At 43.6% G+C, this 14,893-nt stretch overlaps 1 protein-coding gene across 3 annotated transcripts in view; it reads right to left on the bottom strand.

Annotated features, from left to right (window-relative positions):
• IMMT (inner membrane mitochondrial protein) overlaps positions 1-14,893 on the bottom strand; it is a 37,765-nt gene that overhangs the window by 13,094 nt on the left and 9,778 nt on the right. For 2 of the 3 annotated variants that reach the window (XM_089777758.1, XM_089777760.1), the window contains exons 2-7: positions 12,219-12,291; positions 10,520-10,713; positions 7,520-7,643; positions 6,171-6,308; positions 5,049-5,141; positions 2,665-2,801 (exon numbers count right to left, since the gene is read on the bottom strand). In XM_089777758.1, coding sequence (XP_089633884.1) covers positions 2,665-2,801; positions 5,049-5,141; positions 6,171-6,308; positions 7,520-7,643; positions 10,520-10,713; positions 12,219-12,291 — 759 coding nt within the window. The remainder of the gene's footprint in view (positions 1-2,664; positions 2,802-5,048; positions 5,142-6,170; positions 6,309-7,519; positions 7,644-10,519; positions 10,714-12,218; positions 12,292-14,893) is intronic. The other variant, XM_089777759.1, reaches the window with a different exon arrangement.

Genomic DNA, 14,893 nt, shown 5'->3' with positions numbered 1-14,893 from the left:
AACATTAATGTATTTTTCACACGGTTCCTATCAATCCAATAGCACTGAGTGCCAAATTCCACGATGTGAAAAGTGATATCACCATTTCAGATTTTCCACATGGGAGACCTCTCAAGCCCAGTACTTATTAGGGATGTTAAAATTAGATTAATCAACAGTCGATGTAATTTCCATTGACTATTTGATTAGTCAATAAGGGTGCTTCCGCTTTGAAATGTAGCAAGAGCCCACCCGGCTGTTGCTATATTTCAAAGGCGGAAGTGCCACTTGCCATTTCAATCTTTGAAATGCACAAGAGCTCCTGGGGGGACTCTTGTACATTTCAAAGGTGGAACAGCGCCCCTGCTCCCTCCCATGGAACTGGCTTTTAAGTTGGCTCCCTCCAGCATCCTCGTCTCTTCCCCCACCTTGCTGCCTCTTCTGATAGAGGCAGCAAGGGAGGAAAGCAACAAGTGTGTCGACTATCCAATAAGCTTTTGCTTATCACATAGTCGCTTTCATCCCTAGTCCTTATTAGCTATGGATATGCCCCTGCATAATTAACTACTTGAACACCATCTGGCCTACAACACTGTTGAAAGCAACAGCATCTTGCCACAGATAAATTCTACAAATGTTAAATTAAAACACAATGGGACTGTATGTTGGCATAACTAATATAAGTTTCTTAGCCTCAGACCATCTCAATGGACATACACACAGCCTGGAAACATTTTTGAGATACAGTATATGACTGCTGAAGTTATTGGCTTTAAGAGGAACCAGGACTGGTTTGATGAGAATGACCCCAAAACACATCAGCATTTCAACTCATTGAACACTACCTAGCAAATCTACATTAAGGATAAGGATTCAACAGCTAGAAAGATGGCTCATACCAGACAGGGATGGAAAATCCCATTTAATTGTTTCACCAGTTAAACATCATGTTTAGCTGGTTTACCAATTAAAGATGGGGCAGGCGGGCTGGAGCACCACCTCCCACCCACCCCGATGACAGGAGCTATCCCTTGCCTGCAATGCACCCAGGCCCACTGTGGACAGGGGCTGCTCTAGAGGACTGGAGCAGCCCCTGTCCACAGCAGGCCACGCACGGCGCTAATGCAGCCCTCTTCCCGAGCTGCTCTAGCCCTCACTGATTAACCAGAACCAGTAAGCATCATCTGCTAAGGCTGATGCTTACCAGTTAATCTTTCACATCCCTAATACCAGACTGGCAAATAAAAAAAAATAGTGGTTGGAAAAATAAAGGCTTGGAGTTGCCACGGACGACAAACCACAAAGATGCCCCAGAGCTGTTTTGTTGGCCTTTGTGTTGGGCATGGCCTCAGATGCAACATGAGAATCCCTGAATACACGCTGGACAGCAATCCCTTCAACTGATAAAAAAGAAACACTTGCTCAACGAACAAACATTTCACTTAGGTGCTTAACTGCCCTTCCAACATCTCTGAGAAAGCAACACCGCAATGAGACAACACCCTTTAAAAGGAGACTTTGTACCAGCCCCAACATGATATGAGAGCATAACAACAGTCAAGTAGGTGTCACACGGGAAAACAGCCAGACCAAGTGCCATTCCAGCACAGATCTACAAATAAGGGGCCTACCATATTGCAAGATGTCTTTCAAGATTCTGGATCCCATGAAGCAGCACGGAGGTTGAGGGGGTCAGACGGGAGATGGTACACACAGGAAGCCAGCTTTCAAGCCAGCTGCCCACACATCAGCTCCTGCAGCGCCGCTTGCCCCCTCCTGTTGCTGCTTTCCTATCTGGGGCATAAGCACGAGGGGGAGGCAGGTAGGAGCTGACATGCATGGGGAACCAGCTTGAAAGTCAGCTCTCTGCACATGCTGGCTCCACAGAGCCACCTGTGGCCCCTTGCCATCTCCCACAGATGCAGTGAGGAAGAGGGGGAAGGCAAGAGCTGGTGCTTGGGGAGAGCTGCCTGCCCCCCTCCACACTGCTACTTCTATCCAAGGCAACAGCGTAGGGGGGCGGGGCAGAGCCAGAGAGACTACCACAGAGCAGCCTCTGTCTGCAGCGGGCCCTGGTCACGACAGACGGAGACTGCTCCAAGCGATGCCAGTGCAGCCTGTCTGCAGGGAGCTCAGGCCCCCCCCAGACGGGGCTGCTGCCTCCATGTGCTGCTGCCTCTGATACAGAGGCAGCAGCGCAGGGGGCTCCCCGGGAGTGATAGCCCTGGAGGGCTATCAAATAATCATGGAACTGCTAAGATTTGATTAGTTACACTGTTATTAATCAATATCTATCATTCCTAACTAGACACTAACAAATTAACTTCTGTACCAAGAAAGAAATCCACTGCAACTAATTTTAGCAATAGTAACACTTTGTTGAACACTATCCCTATTTCACAGACAGGGAAACTGAGGAACAAAAGTGCCATTACATGTTCAAACACCCCCAAAAAACAAAAAAGATTAGCAAAATAAATGTTGCATGTAAAAATCTTTAATAATTTCAGACAGACTACAATGAACTGGGAGAGTAAAAATCAGCTGGGAGAAGCTAGAGACTAGCGCGGGAGAAGCTAGAGACTAGCCCAGGAGAAAAATGAATGATCTGATCTTATCTTCAGTTGTATGGTAAACACTTCTAGATACTTCAATAGACAAAGTACAAGCAGCATCAGCATTTACCTCCGAATTATCCATAGCCTCCTTCAGTATCTGAGCATGTGCATTAACCGCTTGCACTGCAGCTTCCTGAGCAGTAATTGCGTGAAGGGTTACTCGAGCAGTACTGCTCAGGGCTCCTTCCAAAGTAGCTGCAAGAGCTGGAGAAAGAAAACACAGATAGTCTCCCCTTTCACCCATATCACAATAAAAACCATTCTATGTTCCCCACTGCAGTTTCTCAATGGGCCCCATGACATCACTTTCCAGCACTCAAAAGGATTAGTGAGAATTTTATAGAATTATCAGTTTGTGGACTGTGCTGCATCAAGGGCAAGTACAGAGGTTCTCACTGTTCCCTTCTCTCCATAAAGACTCTTTGTAAGGCTGTGGCTACACTACCAAGTTTTGTCACCAAAAACTACCTTTTGTCGACAAAACAGTGAAAGTATTCACACTGCAATTCAACTTTTGTTGGGAAACACACCCAATTTTGGCAACAAAACACTTCCGCTACAAGAGACTTTTGTATTTTCCCCTCCCTGTATTGTTCTCAAACACCCACTGTAGACTCTGTAGTTGGTTTTGTCAACAGAACTGGCTACCGCCAGTATCCCAGGATGCCTGCCCTGATGGCTGTACTCAGTGTTTTGTGATCTCTGCTGCACTACAGGCATGCACTCCTCCCTTTTCAAAGCTCCAGAAAGTATCTGACAACTGAGAGTGCTCTCAGACTGGGAAACAAAGAAAGAATAAATCATTGGAATGGCTCCTGTTCTGACCTGCACAAGGAACACAGTGGCAGGCAGACGGCTGCTGTAGAGGGAGAACTGGAGAGACTGCTGTGATGCTTTGACATTCCTCAGCATGGAGAGCTCACAGAGCTACTCATGATACTGCTCCTAACAGCTGAGAATGCTGTGGGAGAACTCGGAGGGAATCCCAAAAAGCACAGCTCTGCCTTCCCACCACACTGCATTGTGAGATAGGGATGTTAGTTATCGCGTAACTGAGTAATTGTATAACCAAATTAAATTTTAGCAGTTACAAGTATTCGATAGTCCCGGAGGATGGGGCTGGCAGCCAGTACATTCTGGTTCCACTCCTGGGGAGCCCCCTGCCACCTCGTGCTGCTACCTCTCTATCAGAGACAGTAGCGCAGGGTGGCAGGTGGGAGCTGGTCCACAAGGAGAGCCAGTTTAAAAACCAGCTCCTCTCACGGACCAGCTGCCTGCTGTCTCCGATACAGAGGCAGCATTGCAGGGTGGCAGCAGCCCGTCTGGTGGGGAATCTGAGCTCCCCATGGACAGAGGCTGCTCTGTGGGATGAAGAACAGTCTCTGTCCAGGGGAAGCTAAATCCCCTTCCCCTCATGGACAGGGGCTGCCGCCGCAAAGCAGCCTCTGTCTGCGGCAGGCCCAGGCTTGCTGTGGACTAAGGCTGCTCCATGGGACGCTAAGCAGCCTCTCTCCACAGGGAGTTCAGACTTCCCATAGACAAAGGCTGCTTCGCAACAGCCTCCACTTCGTCCCGACCACTGCACTACTGCCTCTTTGAGAGTATGGGGGGAGAAGCAAGTGGCACTTCGGAGCTGGTGCTGTGGGGAACCGACTTCTAAGCCAGATCCCACATTCCCCTCTCACTGCCTCTGCTGGAGGCAACAAGGGGGGAGTAGTCAGGTCTGCAGGATACACGTGGGGAGTTGGCTTGAAAGCTGGCTCCCTACACATATCAACTCCAGCCTGCCCTCCTCACCCTCCACGCTGCTGCCTCTCTCTCTTTCAGAGGCAACAGCGTGGTGGGGAGGCAGATCCAGTGCTCATAGGGATCCTGCTTAAAGCCAGCTCCTCATGGGCACCGGCTCCCTCTCTCCCTTTGCTGCCTCTGATACAGCCTCATGGGCACTGGCTCCCGCTCTCCTCTCCCCAGAGGCAGCAAGTGGGAGGGGAGAGTGCATGACAGGATTCTTATAAGCAGGAAAGTCTGCAAATCCATTACAATGATCTTATTCCTGCTTTCCGGGCCTTAGCGGCAGAGCCAGACCTGACGATCAAGGCCAGCTAGAAGTAGCTACAGCCCTGAAGACACAGGCAGCTGAAGATAGTGTTATTAAGCAGCTTTGCAAGCAACTCCTAGTTATTAGACAGAACAAGGAATTCTTAAACACTTTCTAATGCACAGCAACTTCAAATCTCACCCAACTATCAAAAGACACGTATAACATGCCTACAAACAAGAGAAGAGACTGACACAACTTAAGTCTTGTATCAATGTTCCCCACTAGGCAAAGGATAGATCTGGGAGAACAGAGCCTGTATATACACTACCATATATATGTATGGCTATACTGTATATTTACAGAAATTCACACTGCTAAGATACAACCAAATTATATTTTGATTTACATACATGAAATCTTCTCTTGTTCCTCTTTGTCTTGCTGTGCAAGACGTGCTGCAACCTCCTCTGGTGGCCGTTCTTTTATGACAGCAGCATCCTCACCTAAGCACAGAGATGCGGAGGGTAAAACAAGGCTTAGTGAAAAACCAAAATTAGTACCAAGGTGACTCACCATGAAGGGACCACATCCTTTTCAGTCTAATTTGTAGTGGTAGCATCACTACCATCATCCAAAGTTGCAAAGGTTAGCCTGAGCTCTCCTTGCAATCAAAGATAACTCGGACACAATCAGATTATCCCTACATTTTTACTGAACAAAAAACAGAGTAAAAGCAATGCTAAGGTATACTTGGGAAACATGGACTGTTGAAGTATGTCTACACATCAAAGCTACCCTGCGTCTTCAAAAGCCACCCGTTATTTCGAAATAAGGGGCGCACTATTTCGGCATCCCGGTAACCCTCATTTCATGAGGGTTAAGGGATGTCTCGAAATAGCACTATTTAAAAACTGGTGCTGTGTAGACAGCACCAAATTTCGAAATAGCCTATTTTGAAATAAACTCGAAATAAGTGCACAATTTGCATAGCGCAAATTGTGCATCTTCTTTCACATTTAGAGTGCAGTATAGACATAGCTTAGGTAGAGGAGAAGAGATGAGAATTCAGATCTCCTGACTCCTCACCCTATGCTGTAACCACAAGACCAAGTTGCCTCTTAATGTTCACACTAACTCTGAAGTGTTTACCATTGGCATATTCACTCCGAGACCTATTAAATACATTACCAATTAAAATTTTACTTTGAAAAAAAGAAATGTTATTACTCCAAAGAAGCTGTAATTCTTCTAATTGATTTGCTACTGTGTGTCTTAAAGTTTAGTGATTGATGCTTATGCACTAAGGCCCTGGATGCATAGCTTTCCTGAACTCTGGCCAAGTAATCATCAGATCAGAGGCTGAATTCTCAATTTCCACAATATTAATCAAGCAGAAATCTTTTCACATGATCTTTTTACAGTATCTAAGGACTCAAAGCCCAACCCTGAAAACCTTTAGCATGCAAAACATTCATTCAAGTTGCTGAGAGGTCTGCATGAAGCAGGCATGTAGGACTGAGTCATTTAAGTACCTAATGCAGAAGGTTTATGTTCCCCATCCTGGTGTCCTGGTCTGTGATCTTTTTCACCCTTATTATCCTGCATGCCTGGAGCTGGAACTGACAATGCTTCACCTGTTGCAGAAATGATCTGAGCTACTGCTGAGCCTGCTGTAAACAACAAACAAAAATAACATATCCAGTATGATTTGTATAATTGCTATATATAAAATAGAACATCAGGTATCTATGCTGTTTATGTTGGCAAGAATGGACATTCCACATGTGACAAGTGAATAAGCCACCTTCTCCCACAAAGGAAGATCATAAGTGGCTGACAACCAGCCAGCTTCCCACTTCTGATTTTAACTGAAGGGGGCACAGATGTCCATTGCCCCCTTCAGTTAAATAAGAATGTCATGGATGCTTGTTTTCTAGGTCTTCTCAGTTTCTGGAACTGTAAGAGGCTTAATGTGGGCAAACTGCCAAGTCACAGTTTATAGAAGTTGGAGATGTCTGTGACTTGGCAGTTTGCCCACATTAAGCCTCTTACAGTTCCAGAAACTGAGAAGACCTAGAAAACAAGCATCCATGACATTCTTATTTAATCCTGTGTATAAGTGTCACAGTCAAGTCAATGGGTCTTCAGCTGCATAAAAAGATCTATTCACTGAAGCTTACATTAGTCTGCTGAAAAGTAACCAGAATGCAAGGACAGAGCACCCACCACTAGGGATGTAATAGTGTAGTCAATTAACCGATTAACCAATAAGAAAAAGCTTATAGGTTAATGCTAAAGACTACATGCATTTCTCTCCTCCCCTCCAACCAGCAAATCTTTTAGCAGGCTGGACAGCAGCCCAGCTTGGTTCTGGTCACGCTGGTTCTGGAACCTACCCCCTGCTGTGGCTCTGCATTTATAGTGTATTAGGAGCTGGGTGGGGAGGCAGCCCGGCTCAGTTCTGGTTCGCGCTGGGTCTGGGAGCTCAGACCCCACCGCCATCCCACGCCACACAGGGGTTGTTGCCACCCCATGCTGCTGCCTCTTATCAGAGGCAGCAGCACAGGGCGACAAGCAGCCGGTCCACAAGGGGAGCTGGTTTTTAAACTGGCTCCCCTCATGGACTAGCTCCTGCCTGGCACCCTGCGCTGCTGCTGGTCCCACCCCCAGGGACTACAGAATAGTCAACTAAGAATTCATGAGGTTACTCGACTATTCAATTAACCAATTTGTAACATCCTTACCCACCACTGGAACAGAAAAGAGCATTCTTATCTCCTAGAGTAAATGAACTACCAATGATTACATTACCAATGATTACATAACACCAGCTTTGTTCTCCCCCCCCGGCCATCATTTTTACACCATTCTGGAAAGTTACCTTCTTTTTCTTCCACTAAAGTTGAAGGAGCTTCTTTCTTACTCTTCTGGAATTTGGTACCGGGCTGTTTAGATTCTTTCATTACCTCTTCTCCGGAGGAGATTTTTAGTGGACCGGGTTGTATCTTGAAAAGCAAATATACATATATATTTTTAAATGACCACACACCTTCAGTCATGCAATGAATATTCAAAGGCACTAATTTCTATTAGATTATAAAGACTTCAGAGTAGGACCTCTTTATTTGTATATACTGTACAGCACCATGCACATTGCTAGGACAACAAACAAAATAATTCCACTCACCAGGCAATAGCTGATCAGATTATCTAAATAACCCCTAAAATGACATCAGAACGTAAAATGGCATTTGCATTGGCAATTTTTAAGATCACAGATTTGACTATACAACACTTTTTGTTTTCACGGTGAATTTAGAATTTCACACCCAATTTTTAATTTGAAAAAACAACTTTCACCATTTTCGGTCTCTCAAAATGAATTCATTATTTTGTGTAATTTCAATATAAATAATGTTTTATCTATGTAAGAATTTGAACGGACTGTCTTTATCAAATACCACTCCAGAACACTCAAAGTACCCCACAGACAGAGCTGTACAAAACAACTGTATTAATATAGATTGTTTACAGACTTTAGATACACTATTCACACACACACACACACACACACACACACACACACACCCCCCAAACGGCTCACATGCAGCTTTGGAGATTGAGTTTCCACTTCTTCCAAATGGAGACAACTATATAAGACTTCACTGACAAGGTTGCTTTAATTACCTCCTACCAATACATCCTCATACCAAATTAAACAAGTTATTTCCCCACTAGTGGCACTAAAAGTCTTTATAGAAATCCCTGCAAATCCGCAGATATCCGTGATTATCTGCATCTGCCAATGTGGATGAGGATGTATATTTTGTAGACTGTCCTCCCCCTAGCTGTCACTTTACCAAGACAAATATTTTAATTTTTTTAATCCAAACTACATTCCCTTTGAAAGAGTCAAGGGTCCTTTCTGGGAAGAATTTTCAATTTACTTTTATAACACTAATTCAGAGCAAACGATCTCCAACGGAATATGTCTCTGACAGAAGCGGGGGTGACAGGCAGGACGCACTCTCTGATCTTTGGTCAGCATCATTCACTGATGTTCTGGATGTATTTAGGAAACTTTTGGTTACTACTGACAAACTTGATTACTGTCTTTGCTGCACAATAGAATCTAGAAAAGAGACACTGGGTCTTTGCTGGCAGAAACTGTTATTCTCTCTTAGTAAGGGCAGGGCATCAACAAATTGAACATGAAGCTCTTGCTCACGAAACCATCATTTGACATTCAGTTCTCACTAATTATCAGCATCTCCCTTTTCTGGGTAGATTACAAAAGTAATGGTGATGGGAGTGGAACACTTTTCTTTCTGATGAAGTAAATGTGAAATTTCAAAAGTAAATTTCTTTGAAGTCAATAGGAACTAAAGGACACTCAGCACCTTCACAATTCAGGATTGGAGAAAGGAACTCTCCTGCCTCCTGTAATGTGTTGTCAATGAGCTTTTTCAATATGACCTTTAATGCAAGACAGCATGGAGGTTTCTATCACTCTTCCTTTTAAATATTTCAAAGCTTATCTGTTCCCCAAAATGCATTACCCTAAAGAGTTTATCTTAGACAAATATTTCCTGCACATAATTCCTAACCTTATTACACCCCTATACAGTACTATTCCTTCCCTAGCATAATAGGAGCTGAAAATTTCATTAGTGTGCCTGTAGCAGATGTATGGGCAGCCAGAAACCCTCTGGTGGGCAGAACCTGGAAGGCCACACTCACCACAGAAGCCAGAGGGGCAGAACAGGAACAGGAAGTACGAAAGATGGGCCTGATAGCTCAGTTGGGAATCAGCTCCACAGGGACAGAGATGCATTCTCCCTGCTACAGATGCTGGAGCCTGCAGAAGACTTAAGTCCCGAGGAGGGCAAGGAGCTACTCATATGGCCAGACCTACTGGATGCTGACAAGTTGCCAGGACTGACACTTGCAGAGTACCCTGCGGAGATGGAGGATGACCCTTGGAAGGTACAAGAGGCCGAGGAGCAAGGGGAGAGGGGGAAGGAGAAAGAGGAGTCTAGGAAGCAGTCTAGGGGAACTTGCTACCAACACATGGTCAGCGTGTTAAGTCTGGATTCCCTCATGACCCAGTAGCAAATCACTCTGCCACTGTTCAGGCCCTAGGCTAGGCAGCTGCCACCTCTTTCCTGTTGTGGCAGCACTCCCACCACCTCTCCTTGGGTTAGGAGCCCCCTACGTTATGCGTGGGTGCTCACCCTTTTGTCGAAGCCTCCTGGGCTGTTCAGCGGTACTCACCGCTGCCTGAAGGACTAGCTTCTAAACCCTTAAGCAGGGTAGAGCAGGTAAGGGCCAGAGTTCTAAACTGCTTAGTGCCACACCCTGTCTAAAAGCCTGGGTGCCTGAACTGGTCACTGCTCTAACTTGCCTGATAGTTCCAGAGTGTGACAGCAAAGAGGCATGGCCATCCTTGACTGATAGTGAGGGGTGGCCATGCAGGCCTATAATGCTGTTTTCTCCCTCTTCCAAGTCATTAATGACCAGATATAATACCTATTCATATGAGACTCTCCACTCAAGTACAAATCACAAGATTTTACAATTCATGAATCAAACTATTTGAGGCTGTGAAACCACATTAAAACCAAAAGGAAGCACTGCATAAATTAAAAAAAAAGCTGCAGGACAAGGAACACAGCAGGTGAAGTAAGTCAAAAAGTAATTGGTAAGTGAGCACACAGAATGTGTCAAATATGAAAGGATTTTTTTTTCTTAATTATAGTTATGCTGAATTTAGAGTTTTGGCCTCTTTGGCATACTGAAATCAAAACTGAATCAGAAGTATTTTGATTCTGAAAAGCAGACCAACATTTTCCATTTTAAAAAAAATTAAGTGAAAACTTACCGGTTTCTTTGGCAGCATGGACACATTATAAGGGGCAGGACCAAGTGCCATTTCAAAGAGTTTATCAGAGTATGGGATGGTCTTCTCTACATTCTCTCGGAAACTTGGATCATAATTAGCATACAGAACAGTTCCACCAACACCTCCACCAACAAATAAGACACTTGCTCCAACAATTTTGCCTGCAGAAACACTATAGAAAAGAATTAAGGCTGAGAAAGTACATTAAATCACAAGGATAACAAACTAGAAATCTTGAAGACGAACACCAAATTGTTGTTTATAGATCTGAAATCCATCCTTTTTAAAAAGAAAAATCAGGAATTATTCAGTATTTATCACCACCATTCCAACATATCTAGGCAAACCTAAAAATTAGGGCTGTCAAGCAATTACAAAATTTAATTGTGATTAATTGTGCGCACCTCCCCTTTGAAATGCCGTGGTAGCATTTCGATAGGGCAGCACTGCATGGAGCCTGGGACCAGCTGGAGTCCCCAGCAGACTCCGGGCTCCATGCAGTGCTGCCCCTTGGAAGCGCCGCAGCGGTGTTTCCAAGGGGAAGTGCATTAGGAGCTGGGGACTCCAGCTGATCCCCGGCTCTGCTTGCGCTGCCCTTTTGAAGCGCTGGAGCAGCAGCCTTCAAAGGGGCAGTGAAGCATTAACACCTGCTATTAACACATTCAAAAAATTAACACATTAATCCTGTCTTGCGTTAATCGCAGGCATTAACGCAGGTCAATTGACAGCCCTACTAAAAATACATATCAACTAGTTGAATTACTTCAACTTAACTTTTCTAATTTCTGCAGCTTTCTGTGCCACACAAAGCCTGCCACATCTTTACATTGAGCACAAGGGATAGAAAAGAGTTACAAGCAAGCTTTAGCACCAGCATTTTTCCACTGAGTCTAACTCCACTGATATCCAGTGCCAACATCCCTTAAGGGCCAGCTTTTCAAGAAAGCTCGGTATTTGCAAGTGGGACTACATTTTCTCAAAAGTTCAGTCTGTTTTAAATCTCCTCTACATTACTTCTTCTTTGGCACCATCTTGTCCCTCAATATCGTAATGGGGTATTTGTTCCAGCCTAACACAGAGACAAGAATGCCACCAACTAACCTACCTAATTTGATTCACCTACAATAGAGATTTAAACAAAGACCTTAACTAGATTACCTGCTACATTCCAGTTCCTAATGACAATTTTTTTAAAAAAAAACCCACCACATTGGGTACTCAAGAAAACTCAGTACTCACTCCATCAGCTTCATTTAAAATGGACACTAATTGACAATATTTCCCACCCTTTTTTCCTTCTCTTCCTCCCCCTCCCCCTCTGTCTTTCATGCTATTTATTTGGAAACTAGACCCCTTAACTCCATTCATCTGAAGACATGGGATGTGCCCACGAAAGCTCATGATACCATCTACATTTTTGTTAGTCTCTAAGGTGCTGCACAACTAACTATTTTTTTAAGTTTTTACCAACTAACCCACCTTCTCTATAGTGGTTTCCCATCCAGCTTAAAAACTCATGCAATCAAGCAAGAAACTGTTGCTTCAAACCATAAATATATACTTGCACCAAATATGTAACTGCAAATCCCACTTCAAGTGAAAATGACCCAAACTCACACTTGATGAATCTCACAGGTTAAAGTACAAATACCAGCTCTGAAAAGTAATACATACCCCGCCGATCCTCCTGATGTAGCATATCCACGGCATAGTCGTAATGGACGGAGTGAATATTTGCCACATAAACAGTTCTAAGAAAACACAAAAATAAAGTGATGCGTATAATTTAGAATATTTTTTAAGTTTGCTGCATTTCAAGTAATTCCATCTACATACAAAATATTTAATCACAATCTCTTACATATCTACTTTATATTTAAGATAGTTCATTTGTCTGAGTGAGTCTCCTCCTAAAGAAGTAAGAACTAGGATCTGCAAATTTGGTATGCAGCTTTCTCTTATGATAACATAAAACAAGGTAAAGATTTGGTTCTGCAAGGACACACAAAACCATACAGAAGAGACAGAATCACTGAGCAGGTGAAAGGGACTGGCTGGGGTGTCACACTCTGATTTGCAACTGTCCTAGCCCTGAGTTTCCCACCCCCCCCCCAAGCTTCCCACCCTTTAAAGAGAGCAGGTGAGGGGGCGAGGCTGCAGCTCCCCCCCAATTCATATGTGAACATTACTCTTCAGGAGGGAGCAAGGGGAAAGTGCACAGATTGCTCCATTCCTCAGTCTGGCTGGGAACCCAGACATGCACCAGCCAGGGGACATGCAGTCCTCCCCTGGCTATGTCCACTAGACCTGCAGCAGACATGGACAGGTGCTTCTTTCCTGGCCCCAAGCTGCAACAGTGAGACTGGGCTGTGGCTGGATAGTCCTTTCCCCACAGGGAAGCCTACAGACTAAACCCCACCCCAGACCAATGATAAAAAATAAATGAAGAAAAACAAAATTAAGTTAAAGACCTAAACAACGCTGGGTAAATCTTCTCATAAAAGGTTAAAGAGGAACAGCAAATACCAAAACAACGATATTAGATTCTGTTTCTCTCAGAAATGTAAAAACTTCTTTAGTGGGTTGTGCCCACGAAAGCTCATGATTCCATCTACTTTTTTTGTTAGTCTCCAAGGTGCTGCAAGACTATTTGTCGTTTTTTAAGTTTATCCAGTTACAGACTAACTGAAATCTAAGAAATGTAGTTAGCAAGTTAGTCATTTTTAGGTAAAAGAAATAATTCCAAAGCATCTTCCCTACACTACTAACATCATTTTAGATCAATAAAACCACTTTGAACTAAAAACATCTAAGTTTAGTTTCCCATTTATGCTGCCTGTTTACATTATGCATTTGATTCAGCTTAGACTGTACAAATTGACTGCACTTCTGGGTGCTCATGCACTATAATTCAGCAATGACAAAAATGCAACTACTGAGAAGGAATATTTAACTGTTCTCTTTTTTCCTGTAACAAAAATTTGGCTCACATTCCAAAAAGATCATTGTGAACATTACAAATTAATTAGGCCGAAATGACAAACATGAATTTCTGAGGGAACTCATAGAACCCCCTCCCCCCCAAAAAAACCACAAAGAACTTTTCTCACAGTTAAGCATTTTAAGCAGTAGATAAGCTTTAAAATTAAAAGGAGCTTGTTGAAAAATACAAAGAAGAATAAATTGCTATTTTGGACATTATGCTTTTAAATAAATAAAGTATACGAGATCCTATAGCCGTGTTTCAATATTTATTCAAATAGCATACAAAGTTAAAGCAGTAACATAATATACTGAATTCTTATTCTTTCCAAAACTGTAGCCAAAGGCTTTTAACTGGCAACAGAAACAGGACTGTTCAATGACAGGAAATGCGTGTTTCTTGCAAAGCTGGTTTACAAAAACATCCAGTTGTGGGCAGCAGTAAAGTTTTTTCAGTTCCTAATGGGGCAATGAGGAAGCAAAATTTATGAATACAGAAATCAGATAAAACCAATTAAGAGTCAATCCCTGCAAATGCAAACAAAATAATTTTCATTATTTCTTTTAAACAAAAACTTAAAATTTTTGTTTTATACAAAAATGTTACATGTGCATTTGACACACAGTTAGTGGCTCTTTACCACATCCTTTACTAAGGCCACATCTACACTACAAGAAGGTCAAATGTATTCAGGTCAATTTGTTACCACCTGATTTTGTTAAATCCAAGGCCCGTGTCCCCATTGGGCACAAGAATTCAAAGAAGTTCAAAGTAGCACATCTTCAGTAGGGAGATTGCTATCGACTTTGAGAGCAATGCACTGTGGGTTGCTATCCCACAGTGCTTGCTACGCTTTGCATTCTGAGTTATGCTCCCAGTGTATGTTGGAACCAAAAAAGGGCTGTAGGTGGTTCTGGGTTCATGTTGTCAGCATCCCATAATGTGCTCATAATGCCTCTCCTCTTGCTTGAGATCAATGGGAAACAGTCTTTTCATGCTCTTTTTGGCCTGGTTACCTGCACAGACACCACAGCAGTATGAACATGGTCCCTCTTGTCGATTCCGTAGTGCATTAAACCATTGTGATGTTGATGTCTACCTTGGTGTGCCTAATGGTGCATTGTTTTGAGAGCATAAGCATAGCATGCCAAGAGGGCAAGGAGGAATCAATTCTCTCTCAGGATCCCACAGGCATGTTGTACAAACAATCCCTTGTGTTGAGCGAATCGGAAACACAGTCAGCAAGGCCGCTTTCTTGAAACTTTGCAAATGGCTTTCCCACACCCAAATGAGGTCTGCTATGACAGTGGAGAAGTGCATGGCAATTGCTCTGTGCAAGCTTGCAACACTAGACAGCTACCAGTCAGATG

The sequence above is a fragment of the Pelodiscus sinensis genome, chromosome 4 (genome assembly GCF_052426305.1).
Source record: "Pelodiscus sinensis isolate ZL-2025 chromosome 4, ASM5242630v1, whole genome shotgun sequence".
NCBI lineage: Eukaryota > Metazoa > Chordata > Testudines > Trionychidae > Pelodiscus > Pelodiscus sinensis.
Note: the sequence above shows the minus strand (reverse complement) of the source record. Positions and strands in the feature narration are given on the sequence as shown.